We start from the raw sequence: 10,179 nt of genomic DNA, 5'->3' as shown, positions 1-10,179 counted from the left end.
CTCTTCTTTGGTCTTCTGCAGCCGTGGATGCAGAATCAGCATTCTGCAATGCCAGTCACCATCCATTCCAGATAATGGAGATTTGCATCGCCGCGGTGAAATCTTAATTTCTCCAGTCTCCTCAATCAAGACTTCTCAGACAGAAACAAAAAGAAAAGTTTTCCATCAGATTTGTCATTTCAACAGCGGCCGCAGTACTGTGACTCCGTACCTGATGACATCAAGTCATGTCCTCAGCAATGTCTGCTTCCAAAGAAAGAGTGTCGAGAGGAACAAGAGGATAAAGATTTTATACCCTCCTGCTGCGATTAAGTCAGAGAGAAGACGCGAAGCCCCGGGAGTCATCGTGCACACGCCCCTATCCCTTGATGCCAGAGAGGTACCACGTGCTTCTTGAGTAGATTGAATGGTATAAAAGCGCGCCCTGCTGTAGACTTTCTGCCGACAGAAAAGCCACACGCCTGTCGCCATGCAGGCAAACGTACGTCGCAATTGTGACGAAGTACTGCTTACCCAGCAGCAGGTCAAATATTCATACATATTCTGTGCCTCCGCTCCCGGCCGGATTGTCTGTGATTTCCGGACACAGAGTCGGGGGTTGCTTTCTTGATTGAGTTCCTGCCCTTTTCGCTCGATGCAATGATGGTGAAAGGCGACAATATGTCCGGCACTAGATCTTCATCAAGGTTCAGTGAGGAGGAAAGGCGCCCACTTTCTTGCAAGTTTGAAATTTGTCAGCTTCGGCGAGTCGTTGACGATGAACGGAAGGCAGAGAAGCGAGTGACTCCCAAGCATTGATGCCCAGAAACCCAGTCTCTTCATCCGTAGGATCTGAGGTGTGTCGTGCTCCGTCTGTGGGTTGGGAGCGAAAGAAGTGAAGTCACTGCGACTTTATATACCCACTTGCCCCTGACTCGGGGGTATCACGCGGATGACTGCAAACACGCCCACAAGTGGTACCACTGGCTCTGATCAGCTCACGTGTTTTTTAATTTAGTCAATTGCGCTCGCTTGCACATGCGCCTTGAAACGGAGTATTAAAGCTGCATCGCCTCGCAAGTCTTTCCTTCGAGCAACAGTCAGACAGACACTGGGATTCTTTCCAGTCGTCGAAACGTGGTTGAGAAACGCTAGGTACTGTCTGTCCGTTGGGCCTTTCCAATACTTCGCTCACCTTTTGCGACTTTCTGCCACCTCAGTGAGCATAGACTTGCCGTCAAGCCTCACAATCCACACTTTGCAAGTGATGCTCCACACCATTGTCTGATACCGCTGGCATGTTTGTTGGGATCAGAACACGGATAAGGGGAAAGAAAAATGGAAATTGACGAAGTCGGCGGCTTGTTGATGCAGGAAACCAGTCGTTCGTGGTTGACATCCACGTGTTGGATTTGGGTTTCGCAAAATCTGCTTGTAGAACCGAAGTTGATCAAACGGGTGAGGCGTGCGGGCTTTTATACCTCGCGATCTTCCCCTGAGTCAGGGGAAAGCAGCACGCGAACCGACCTTGGGCCTACGGTGCCCTGCCATGTCATCCGCAGAAACCACGTGTTCTGGTATCAGCCACTCATGGTCCCACTGACTTCGTCTGCGAGTATAAAAGCAAAGCGATTCTCTCAGCTCCGATGCTCTCTCTGTACCTCACTCGGTGCTGGACTCGGTTGCAGCAAAGCACAAAAATCGACCTGACTTGGGGATACCTGTCGACCCCTTGCCCGTACTGTGTTGTTGCGCTCGCTCTGCTCCGTGTCAAGCTCAAACCCTTTCTGTCTCCTTTCTAGGATACGTCCGCCGCGCGTTGATTAAAAGTCGCAGCGACCTCATCCAATGGAGATACGCGACATGACTGAGCAATGAAGCTCAAGACTGTTGGCCTCCCAGTGTTCAAATCTTTGAAGGAGACTCTAAAAAAAGGCTGGAGCCAAGAAGAAAGAACCCCAAAGGCAAGACGTCAGTATCGGCGACAAAACAACCCATAAGCAGTGCGAGGTCACGAACCTCCACGTTTGGGAATCGCAACAAGGCGTCAAGAGAGTAGTAAATAAGTAGAGCGCTCGGCTCGAGGGACAAAAGACAAGGAGAAAGGAGGAAAGCAGCATCCTCACCCCCCTCACCAGCAGGTCCGGTCCGGTCCCACAAGCCGCCAAATCACTTGTTGACATTTCTTCCCAAGTATGCTTGGCAGTCTTTGTGGCGAAGTGTGTGCATTCAAGCCTTCTCGGCCTTTCTCCCTCTCCACTCAAGCATTCCGACGGGTGTCCTTGGCTTTTGGTGTTGCGGCTCGGCGGCGGCGGCGGTGGTAGCACAGCCGAGAGACGGCTTCCCCTGAATTGGCATGCTAGTCTTGGGGTCGACCGACCTTCCTCTCCTGGTTGCACGTCCCTTGTGGAAAAACGGAGGGCGTGGCATGTGGCGAGATGGTGTGGGTGGGTAATGGATAGACGGAGTGGTGGGCAACGTCAATTCAGAGTGCCAGGGCCCTTAGGAGACGTAGTAAGAAAGCGCACCCTGGAGCGACATAGACTCGTTTTAGAGAGACGGCCGTGGCGCAGTGCAGAACCAGCGGCAACGTCAGAAAAAATGGCAAGCCAGTGTGGCGCGGCCAAGTAACGAAGCCATCGTTGCCGCCGCGTGCAGGAAGAGATGCGGAGAAAACAGTGATAGGCAAGAGCACAAGCAGAGTGCCTCCAGACTAAACACGCACGCAAAATCCACCTGCTTCAACCACTCGGAGCCTTTCCATTCGATTTACTTCAACCGCACTGGTCTTATAACTGCAGCTAGCAGCCAGTGCAGCATCGCAATCGGCAACGGCGTGTGGCGGTGCTAGCTCGCTCCTTCCTTCAACCGGGCTGATCTGAGATGACGCAAGACGAGAGAGGGAAAGGCGAGTAATAGCCAAAAAGTGTTTGGAGTTGGATCGCAGGTGTCTGTGTATTTGCGCGTGTACGATGGTCGACAACACTTTGACGGATACCGCCCATCTCGCACAACAACAATGTCATCTCGACCAGTACTCCTGCGCCGAGTGCATCGACAAGACGCGACGCAGCTGGAGTCTGCGTCTAGAAACCATCCGCTGCGTCAGCAACGACATACCTACTCCCCACCTTTCCGCAGCACAGCACCAAGATGGGACTGACCAGCCAGCTAGCATACGATTTGCACGCACCAAGAGTCAAGACATGCTTCTATATCCCGCTCTCACTTGGCCGGCAGATAGGCAGGGCGCATATGCGCACGCGAGCTCGCTCGCCCGGTCCGGTACGGCGCGGCGCGGTGCGGTGTGTTGCGGCGGGACTGCCTGACTTGATGCCACAAATCGCACAGAAAGATGCTTTGCTTGCTGTAGGGTTAGGTAGCAAGTAGACATGACAGACAAGCAATGACTCTTGGCCTCGCAATCAACGATCAGGTTGGCATGCATGCGTGCATGCGTACATACTCCCACATGCGTAGGGCAGCGGGCGGCGCGGCGCGGCGTGGCGGTGAAGCAGGTAGGTAGGGTGAGGCGAGTGCAAATATCCCGCTTGGCAGACAGACGACCGACGGAAGCTACCAAGAATGCCGTCATCTCAAGCAACAAGGCAGAGAGAGGGAGAAAGACGGACGGTAGGCAGGCAGACGGAGAATTAGCCACGCGCAGCGCACGCGCACGCGTCGCATGGCAGCAACGCAGCGCATCGGCACCGCCAAGGCGCAGCGCGGAAACTCTGGAAAGGCTTGGGTTCAGTCGGAAGAGAGATGATGGGGCCCTGCATGAGCGAGAGAAGAGTGCTAAGCACAGCCTCACCTGCTGGCGCGGTGCGGTTGGTACATACGGTAGGATGGCTACTGCGACTGTTTAGTGAGAACCTCTAGATGATTCGGGGGATACGCAGGTTGGGATGTCGAAAGAGACCAAATCAACAACAGTGCGATTGTTAAAAAGTCCTGTAAACAGCCAAGCGACTGACAAGTAAGAAGCAATTGCTTGTGCTGAGTAAGTAGGCACACAAGTCCATCACGCGCAACATGGAAACCACCTTATACGAAGGAGTACGAGCGTGCCTCCTACTACTGTACCTACCTGGCTGCTGGCCTACAAAACCTGCCGTGGTAGTAGTAAGCTTACCCGCCTCGCCACACTCCCCCCGCCGCCCTAGATCCATCCCCTAATCTAGGAGTTTTGCTCCAGTTATGCACGATGACGCCGTCGGTCAACTAAAAAAACACTCCCCCAAAATAAAGGAAAACGATTACCTAGATTGAGGTCAGGTCGGTTGGTTGGATGGTGCGCGACAGTGTCGTCCCTAGCGTCCATGATTTTGCTAACAAAAAATGCGTACGTAGCAAACCGCGGAGGTGAGAAAGCAAAACAACGCAACGGCGGCGGATAAGTAACTAGGTAGGTGGTGGGTGGGTCGCCAAATCCAAATCCACCTACTAGACGGATCAGAGTAGTCGCAGGAAGTAGCGGGTTGCTGGGCGCCGAGAAAAGGCCAACGCGTACAATGAGGCTTCGCCCGTCTGGCTGCATTTGGCACATTGGCATCCCCCATTATCCGCTCCGGCTCCGCTGCATTGGCGCTGGATGGAGAGCGAGCAACCTACGCTGCTTGCAGACGCTTGGCGACTGACGACCGCCGTCTCCGTTGACGAGAGTGCCGAGAGAGAGAGCCCCCCCCGGATGGACTGGATGGCGGCGAAGACAGACGTGTGCAAGCCAGCCAGCCTTTCCGCGGGCGTCACCGCCGACTGCCCCGCCTGCCTGTGTGCGTAAGCAGTGCAAGCATCGCGGTTGGCTCAGACTGGACTGATTGAGCTGGTTTGGATGTCGCAAAGCAAGTTGGTGTGAGGGCGGCGGATGGGTGGGCGGGCGCTTTCTCAGTCATGCCTGTTAAGCCCGGCACCCAACCCCCTCCGTCCGCGGAGCTGCAAGACTGTTGTACGTGTCTGAGTAATGTTGAGCAGTGGTGATGAGTTGGATAGGTTTGTTTTTGGGCGCTTGCGCGACTGACGGGCCACTCGGCGCAGGCTGGCTGCGACCTGAAACAGATGCGTGTGGGTGCAGGTGTCTGAGTGGGCATTCAGCAGCGTCACTCGTCACTACAGGAAATGGAGAGGGGCTGGAGAAGCAGATGAAGGGTTGTCGAGTGGTGGGTTGGGCTGCGTTTGGCTGTCCAATCTCAGTGCGCTGGGTGCGGGCGGGCTGTCCATCTGTCAGTGTCAGTACCCATCCAGCCGCTGGCTGTCCGTCGACGGAGCTCTAGGTATGGTCGCCACTGCGTCATGGAGTGTTTGACTCGACGCCAGCGGTAGCGCGACGCTGTCTGTCTGCGTTGGTCAGTTATCAGTCAGTGATGTGTGATGCGTGGACCGATTGGTTCGATGGGGATCTGGTCATGGTGCGGTGCTTGGTTGCTGTTGCTTTCGGGGCGGGCGGCTGGGCGGCTGGGATGGGATTGGATTGGATCCGAGGGCATTCTGATTCTGCACACTTCAAACAGTAAAGACGCAGTGTCTGAGTGACGAGTCTTCAGACTTGGTGGCCGCGCGCGGCTGCTCAGAAGCGCGTCTATAATCGCTGCGTGTCTTGACAGTGATGCTCGAGCTGTGGTGGATGAGTTGATTCACTTCCTGTCAAGCAAAAGTGGCATCACCGGCGTGTCACCGTCTTCGCCGTCCCTGTCAAGAAGCCCATACCTTCTGAATCCGGCAGTTGGTAGGTGTGGTAGTGCAAAGATTCAGTGACCAGGGTGGTGAAGAGCCCCTGACCTCCCTTGCGCCATCTGCATAACACCGTGGCCGTGGTGGACAAAGACCAAAGACCCAGGCCGCCGGCTCTGACAAAGGGACCGCAAATGCCATTCGCTTTTGGAGGCAGCAAGGAGAATCGCGTGACTTGCCAGCAAGTCTACGGATCGTTGTCGTTGCCACCGCTGTCGCCCGTGAAGAGTTCCGTCTTAGCCACGGCGGAGCGTGAAGAAGCCAAGAGCGAGACACGTTCAGACCATTGTTCCAGTGACGAATAATGTCTTGTCTCTGACTGGGAATAGGAGACAGACGTGCTAAGCGCAGACGCGCAGTGGCAGGGGAGAGCAATGGCAAAGGCTTGAAAACGTCTCCCCTTTCTTCAGACCCAGGGCCGTGCCGCGCGCGGGGACAGCCGCCGTAGCGCCATGTCGCACTGGATGATCGAACGAGGAAGTGGATCGCAAGTGGACAAAACAAGATGAGGGTCTCTAGCGTGAAGAAAGAGGAGGTGAGCGAGGAATTCCTCAGACTAGCGCAAGGGGCTGGCCCCATGGACGAGGCTTGGGATGGGTGGTCCGGCAGTTTTCGGCAGGGCAGTAGGGAGTAAGGTAGGTAAGGAATGTTGTTTTCTGCGACTGACGATTTATTCACGCCGTTGAGGCTGAAGCAAGGGGTCTTGATAATGGGAGTTTTCAGTCGTTGTTTGTCTGGACATGGACGGGCTTGGCAAGACAGGTGCGACTGATCGACATGACCCTGAAGAAGGACTTGGCATCGTCAGGAAGAGAATAATAATGGACAGAGGGCTAGACTGGCAGAGACGAGATTGCGCGGGCACAGCGGGCAGTAACGAGCAATGCAAGGTGAGGCGCATTTGTCGCATTTGTCAGAGCAAGTGTTTCCACGGTCTCAAAAGGCCGCGTCAGTGAGAAAGGCTGGGGAAACGATGAAGAGCAAAGTCAAGCTTCGGCGAGGGCGGGTTTGGGCAGGGAAGGGGACGGCGAGCTTGTCCGGAGGTGGTGGTGCCGGGACGGAACCAGACGGTCAGACGGGCACAAGCTTTGTCCGCAAAACTAAGTCGCAGGGCATTTTGCGCGTGCCGGAAGAGAAAAAACAAACGCAGGACATCCCCTGCACCGGGACTGGAGGGAGAGAAGGACGTTTGGAGAGGGCGGGTTCCGCATTCCGGGGCAATGGAAAGGACAAAGGTGCATGCGGCGGTAGCGGTGCGGTAGTAGTCAGGTAGCAGACAGATTGATGGCAGGGCAGACCCGGCAGGTTACAGCGATGGTGGCGATGGATGGAGGTTAAGAGACGCTCTCTTGTCGACGATGGATGCGCATGCGCGGCCAAGTGCGCTGGACTGTCTCCGCTTCGAGGGCTCAGCGGCCAAGTAATTGCGCCGTCTCCGCTTGGGGCTGCCAAGATGGGGAGCAGGCTGGGCGTTTCGGGACAAGAGTCGACGGTGATGTGGTGGTGGTGAGCGATCGGGGAGCCAAGCGCCAAGCTGCATGGGCTGGTGAGAAGGGGGGCTGTGTATGGACTAAGACTAATTAGCCGGCTGACGGGTGCCCTCTATAACTCCCTCGTGCTGTCCCAGACCTTTGCCGAGACGCAGCGGACCAAGTCCTCCCCGCCTGAAGCACAAGACTCTGCCCAGAAATCCTCAAAACGCCCGCGCTCCCCTCCTCCGTCGCTCGCAGCCCTCACACAGCCAGCTCGCACGCTTCACGCCTGCCTTTTCTCATATTGCTCCCTCGTCGCTGCCCTCAAGCGTCGCTCAACAATACCCTTTGCTTGTTCTCTTCTTGTCCTCCACCGTTCCACCGATCACCTCGCCGCCAAGACCTCGCCTGCGATAGAAATCTTGGCTACCATGTCCATGTCGGCTGTCGCTGAGAATCCAGCGGCCGCGCAGACTGCGCAACCCGCACAGCAAACCGCAACTCAACAACATGTCCAGCAGCAAGCTCAACAGGCTCAGCAATCTCACCAGGTCGCCGCCCAGGCTGCCGCCCAACCTGCGCAGCCGCCGACTCCGGGCGACTCGGATTCTCTCGTCTGCCAGTGGGCAAACTGCGGCGAGCGCCAGTCGTCTGCTGAGAACCTCTACGTATGTATTCGCGACTTGATTCAACTGCACCAGCTAATCCTCGAAGAACCACGTTTGCGACCGTCATGTAGGCCGCAAGAGCACCAACAACCTCAACCTCGTCTGCCAATGGGGTAGCTGCCGTACGCAGACCATGAAGAGGGACCACATTACCTCCCATGTCCGCGTTCACGTGCCTTTGAAGCCTCACAAGTGCCCCACCTGCAACAAGGCATTCAAGCGTCCCCAGGATTTGAAGAAGCACGTCAAGACGCACGCCGACGACTCAGTTCTCCTGCGCTCTCCCGAGCCTAGCCGCGGCCACCCTCATGGCGGTCCTGGAGGCGGTTTCGCTGCTGGCGTTGGCAAGAGTACGTCCCTTCCCACCCTTGCCATTTCATCGCGTTAACATGTCCGCAGATGTTGCTGACTTGCAGGCTCTCGCTGGAGCAGCAAGTGGTTTTTACCAGGATGGCATGGGAGGCACTTCGTACGGCCACCCCAACGCCGGAGCTGGCGGCGGCTTTTACAGCGGGGCACCGGCCAATTCTGCTTACGGTCCCGTCTATTACGCCGTCAACCCCCAGCAGCAGATGACCAACGACTACGAGGTCCGGAAGCGGGCCGTCGACGCGCTGAACGCGCTGAACGAGTTCTTTGGCAGCGTCAAGCGTCGCGAAATCGATCCCACCACCTACTATGACGTCGGTCACCGACTCATGGGCATTCAAGGCCAGATTCCTCTCCTCACGAGCATGGCAGGATATGGTGGCTCCGACTTTCAATCCCAGCCAGCCATGGTGTCGCCCACTGGACACGGCCCGGCGCCATCCCACCACTACTCGTTGCCTATTCCCAATTTGCGCACCAAGAGCGACCTCGTCGAAATCGACCAGGTTCTTGAGCAGCTGCAGAACACGGTTTACGAGAACCCGAAGCAGGCCGCGGCCGCTGGTGTTGGCCAGCCCGGTGCTCACTACATCCACTCTGGCTTCAACTACCGGTCTTCCAACTCGCCTCCTGGTACACATGGAGTTCAGCCGCAGTCGGCGCACGCTACCACTCTTGCACCGCTGTCGACATCGCAAACCGAGACGCCCGCGCTGACACCAGCTTCCTCCGTCGTGTCGTACACATCAGGACAGTCGCCAAGTTCGGTTCACTCCGGCCACACCGTGTCGCCCGCTATCCGCAACAACAACATCTCCATGTACCCCACACTCCCTTCAGTTAGCGCCATGTCCGATATTGCTGGTAGCTACCCCGCCACCAGCAACGCCCCCAACCTCGCACCTTTCGACTCGGACAGCCGCCGGAGGTGGTCGGGTAACCAGTTGCAAAAGGCTCGTCCCGCGCGCGACTCGGAGGCCATGGACATTTCGGACAATGACTCGACACCCAACGCCTCCCGGCGCAACTCCGCTGACCGTGACTCCCTTCGCAAGGATGTTACCAAGCTTACTATTCAGTCGCCTACTCCGGTTGACCCGTCGCTTCGTTCACCAGGCGAGCAGTCGGAGGATTCGGAGCACCACTCTTCCGACACTGCTGATGGTGACGAGAACTGGGTGCAGAACATTCGCATGATTGAGGAGCTACGCGCCTTCATCAAGGCCAAGCTCGAGGGCGGCGAGTACGAGGACGGTGAGGGTGAAGCATCTCTTCCACCAAGCGAGCTGAAAGAAGAGCAACCGACAGAAGACAAGGCGACGAGCAGTGCCATGTCAGAGGACGAGCGCAGTCTCTATCCCGTCTTGCGAGCGGTGCAAGAAGACTAAGTCTTTTTCCTTTTCGTTGCTTTTCACCGAACATTGTATTATCATTGGACATGGGCGGATCACTGGCTTGCGGAGCTACTTTCTTTCGTCACAGCAAGCAGACTAGGTGTGCAGTGCACGCTCTGAGCCACGGCCAGAGACCATCGTTCTTGACAGGCGCAGTTGCTTGCTTTCGCGACTGCTTTTTCATTTGTACGTTTTTTCGAAGGAGTACACTCAGGCGCCACGACCAAAGGATGGAAAGGGAATTAGCGTAACCCCTCTTACGGACGAGTGAGCTCGTCGAGGGAGCTTGGCTTCTTTTTTTCGCTTCTTCGCGGATATATCAAAATGAGCAGGTACATGAAATATTAGCCCGACGCTTGAACAGTCTCGCAGCGCATTGATTGTGACCAAAACGCCAAGACTCCGCCGGACGGCGACCTGCCAATCTGGGACGGTTTGCTTGGAGGCGTGGGCGCGCCCAGAGTCCAGAGGGCGGAGCAACTGCCCAGACCCACCACCGCTACCGTCTGCACTTCATCTCAGACGCGGTGCAGTGCGCCGGCCGTTTTACCAAGGCCTCGTGCGGAA

General features: G+C 56.4%; 3 protein-coding genes across 3 annotated transcripts; 1 reads left to right on the top strand and 2 right to left on the bottom strand.

Moving 5' to 3' along the window:
- Positions 1 to 1,557: 1,557 nt before the first annotated feature.
- BKA78DRAFT_301124 (uncharacterized protein) lies at positions 1,558 to 2,582 on the bottom strand. The gene has a single exon (XM_066887330.1). The coding sequence runs from the start codon at positions 2,160 to 2,162 to the stop codon at positions 1,905 to 1,907; it is 258 nt and encodes an 85-aa protein (XP_066748739.1). The 5' UTR covers positions 2,163 to 2,582; the 3' UTR covers positions 1,558 to 1,904.
- A 3,239-nt stretch (positions 2,583 to 5,821) lies between these two features.
- On the bottom strand, positions 5,822 to 6,636 carry BKA78DRAFT_301121 (uncharacterized protein). Its single transcript, XM_066887329.1, has one exon. It carries the CDS (start codon positions 6,617 to 6,619, stop codon positions 6,380 to 6,382), a length of 240 nt encoding a protein of 79 aa, XP_066748738.1. The 5' UTR covers positions 6,620 to 6,636; the 3' UTR covers positions 5,822 to 6,379.
- A 982-nt stretch (positions 6,637 to 7,618) lies between these two features.
- BKA78DRAFT_245085 (uncharacterized protein) lies at positions 7,619 to 9,606 on the top strand (the record flags this gene model as incomplete). Its single annotated transcript, XM_066884093.1, has 3 exons — positions 7,619 to 7,849; positions 7,896 to 8,199; positions 8,249 to 9,606. The coding sequence occupies 3 exons, from the start codon at positions 7,619 to 7,621 to the stop codon at positions 9,604 to 9,606; spliced, it is 1,893 nt and encodes a 630-aa protein (XP_066748737.1).
- Positions 9,607 to 10,179: the final 573 nt, after the last annotated feature.

This window comes from Phyllosticta capitalensis (genome assembly GCF_038381095.1).
Source record: "Phyllosticta capitalensis strain CBS 128856 chromosome Unknown BKA78scaffold_1, whole genome shotgun sequence".
Taxonomy (NCBI): Eukaryota; Fungi; Ascomycota; class Dothideomycetes; order Botryosphaeriales; family Phyllostictaceae; genus Phyllosticta; species Phyllosticta capitalensis.
The sequence above is the reverse complement of the archived record's forward strand: the minus strand, read 5'-3'. Positions and strand labels throughout refer to the sequence as shown.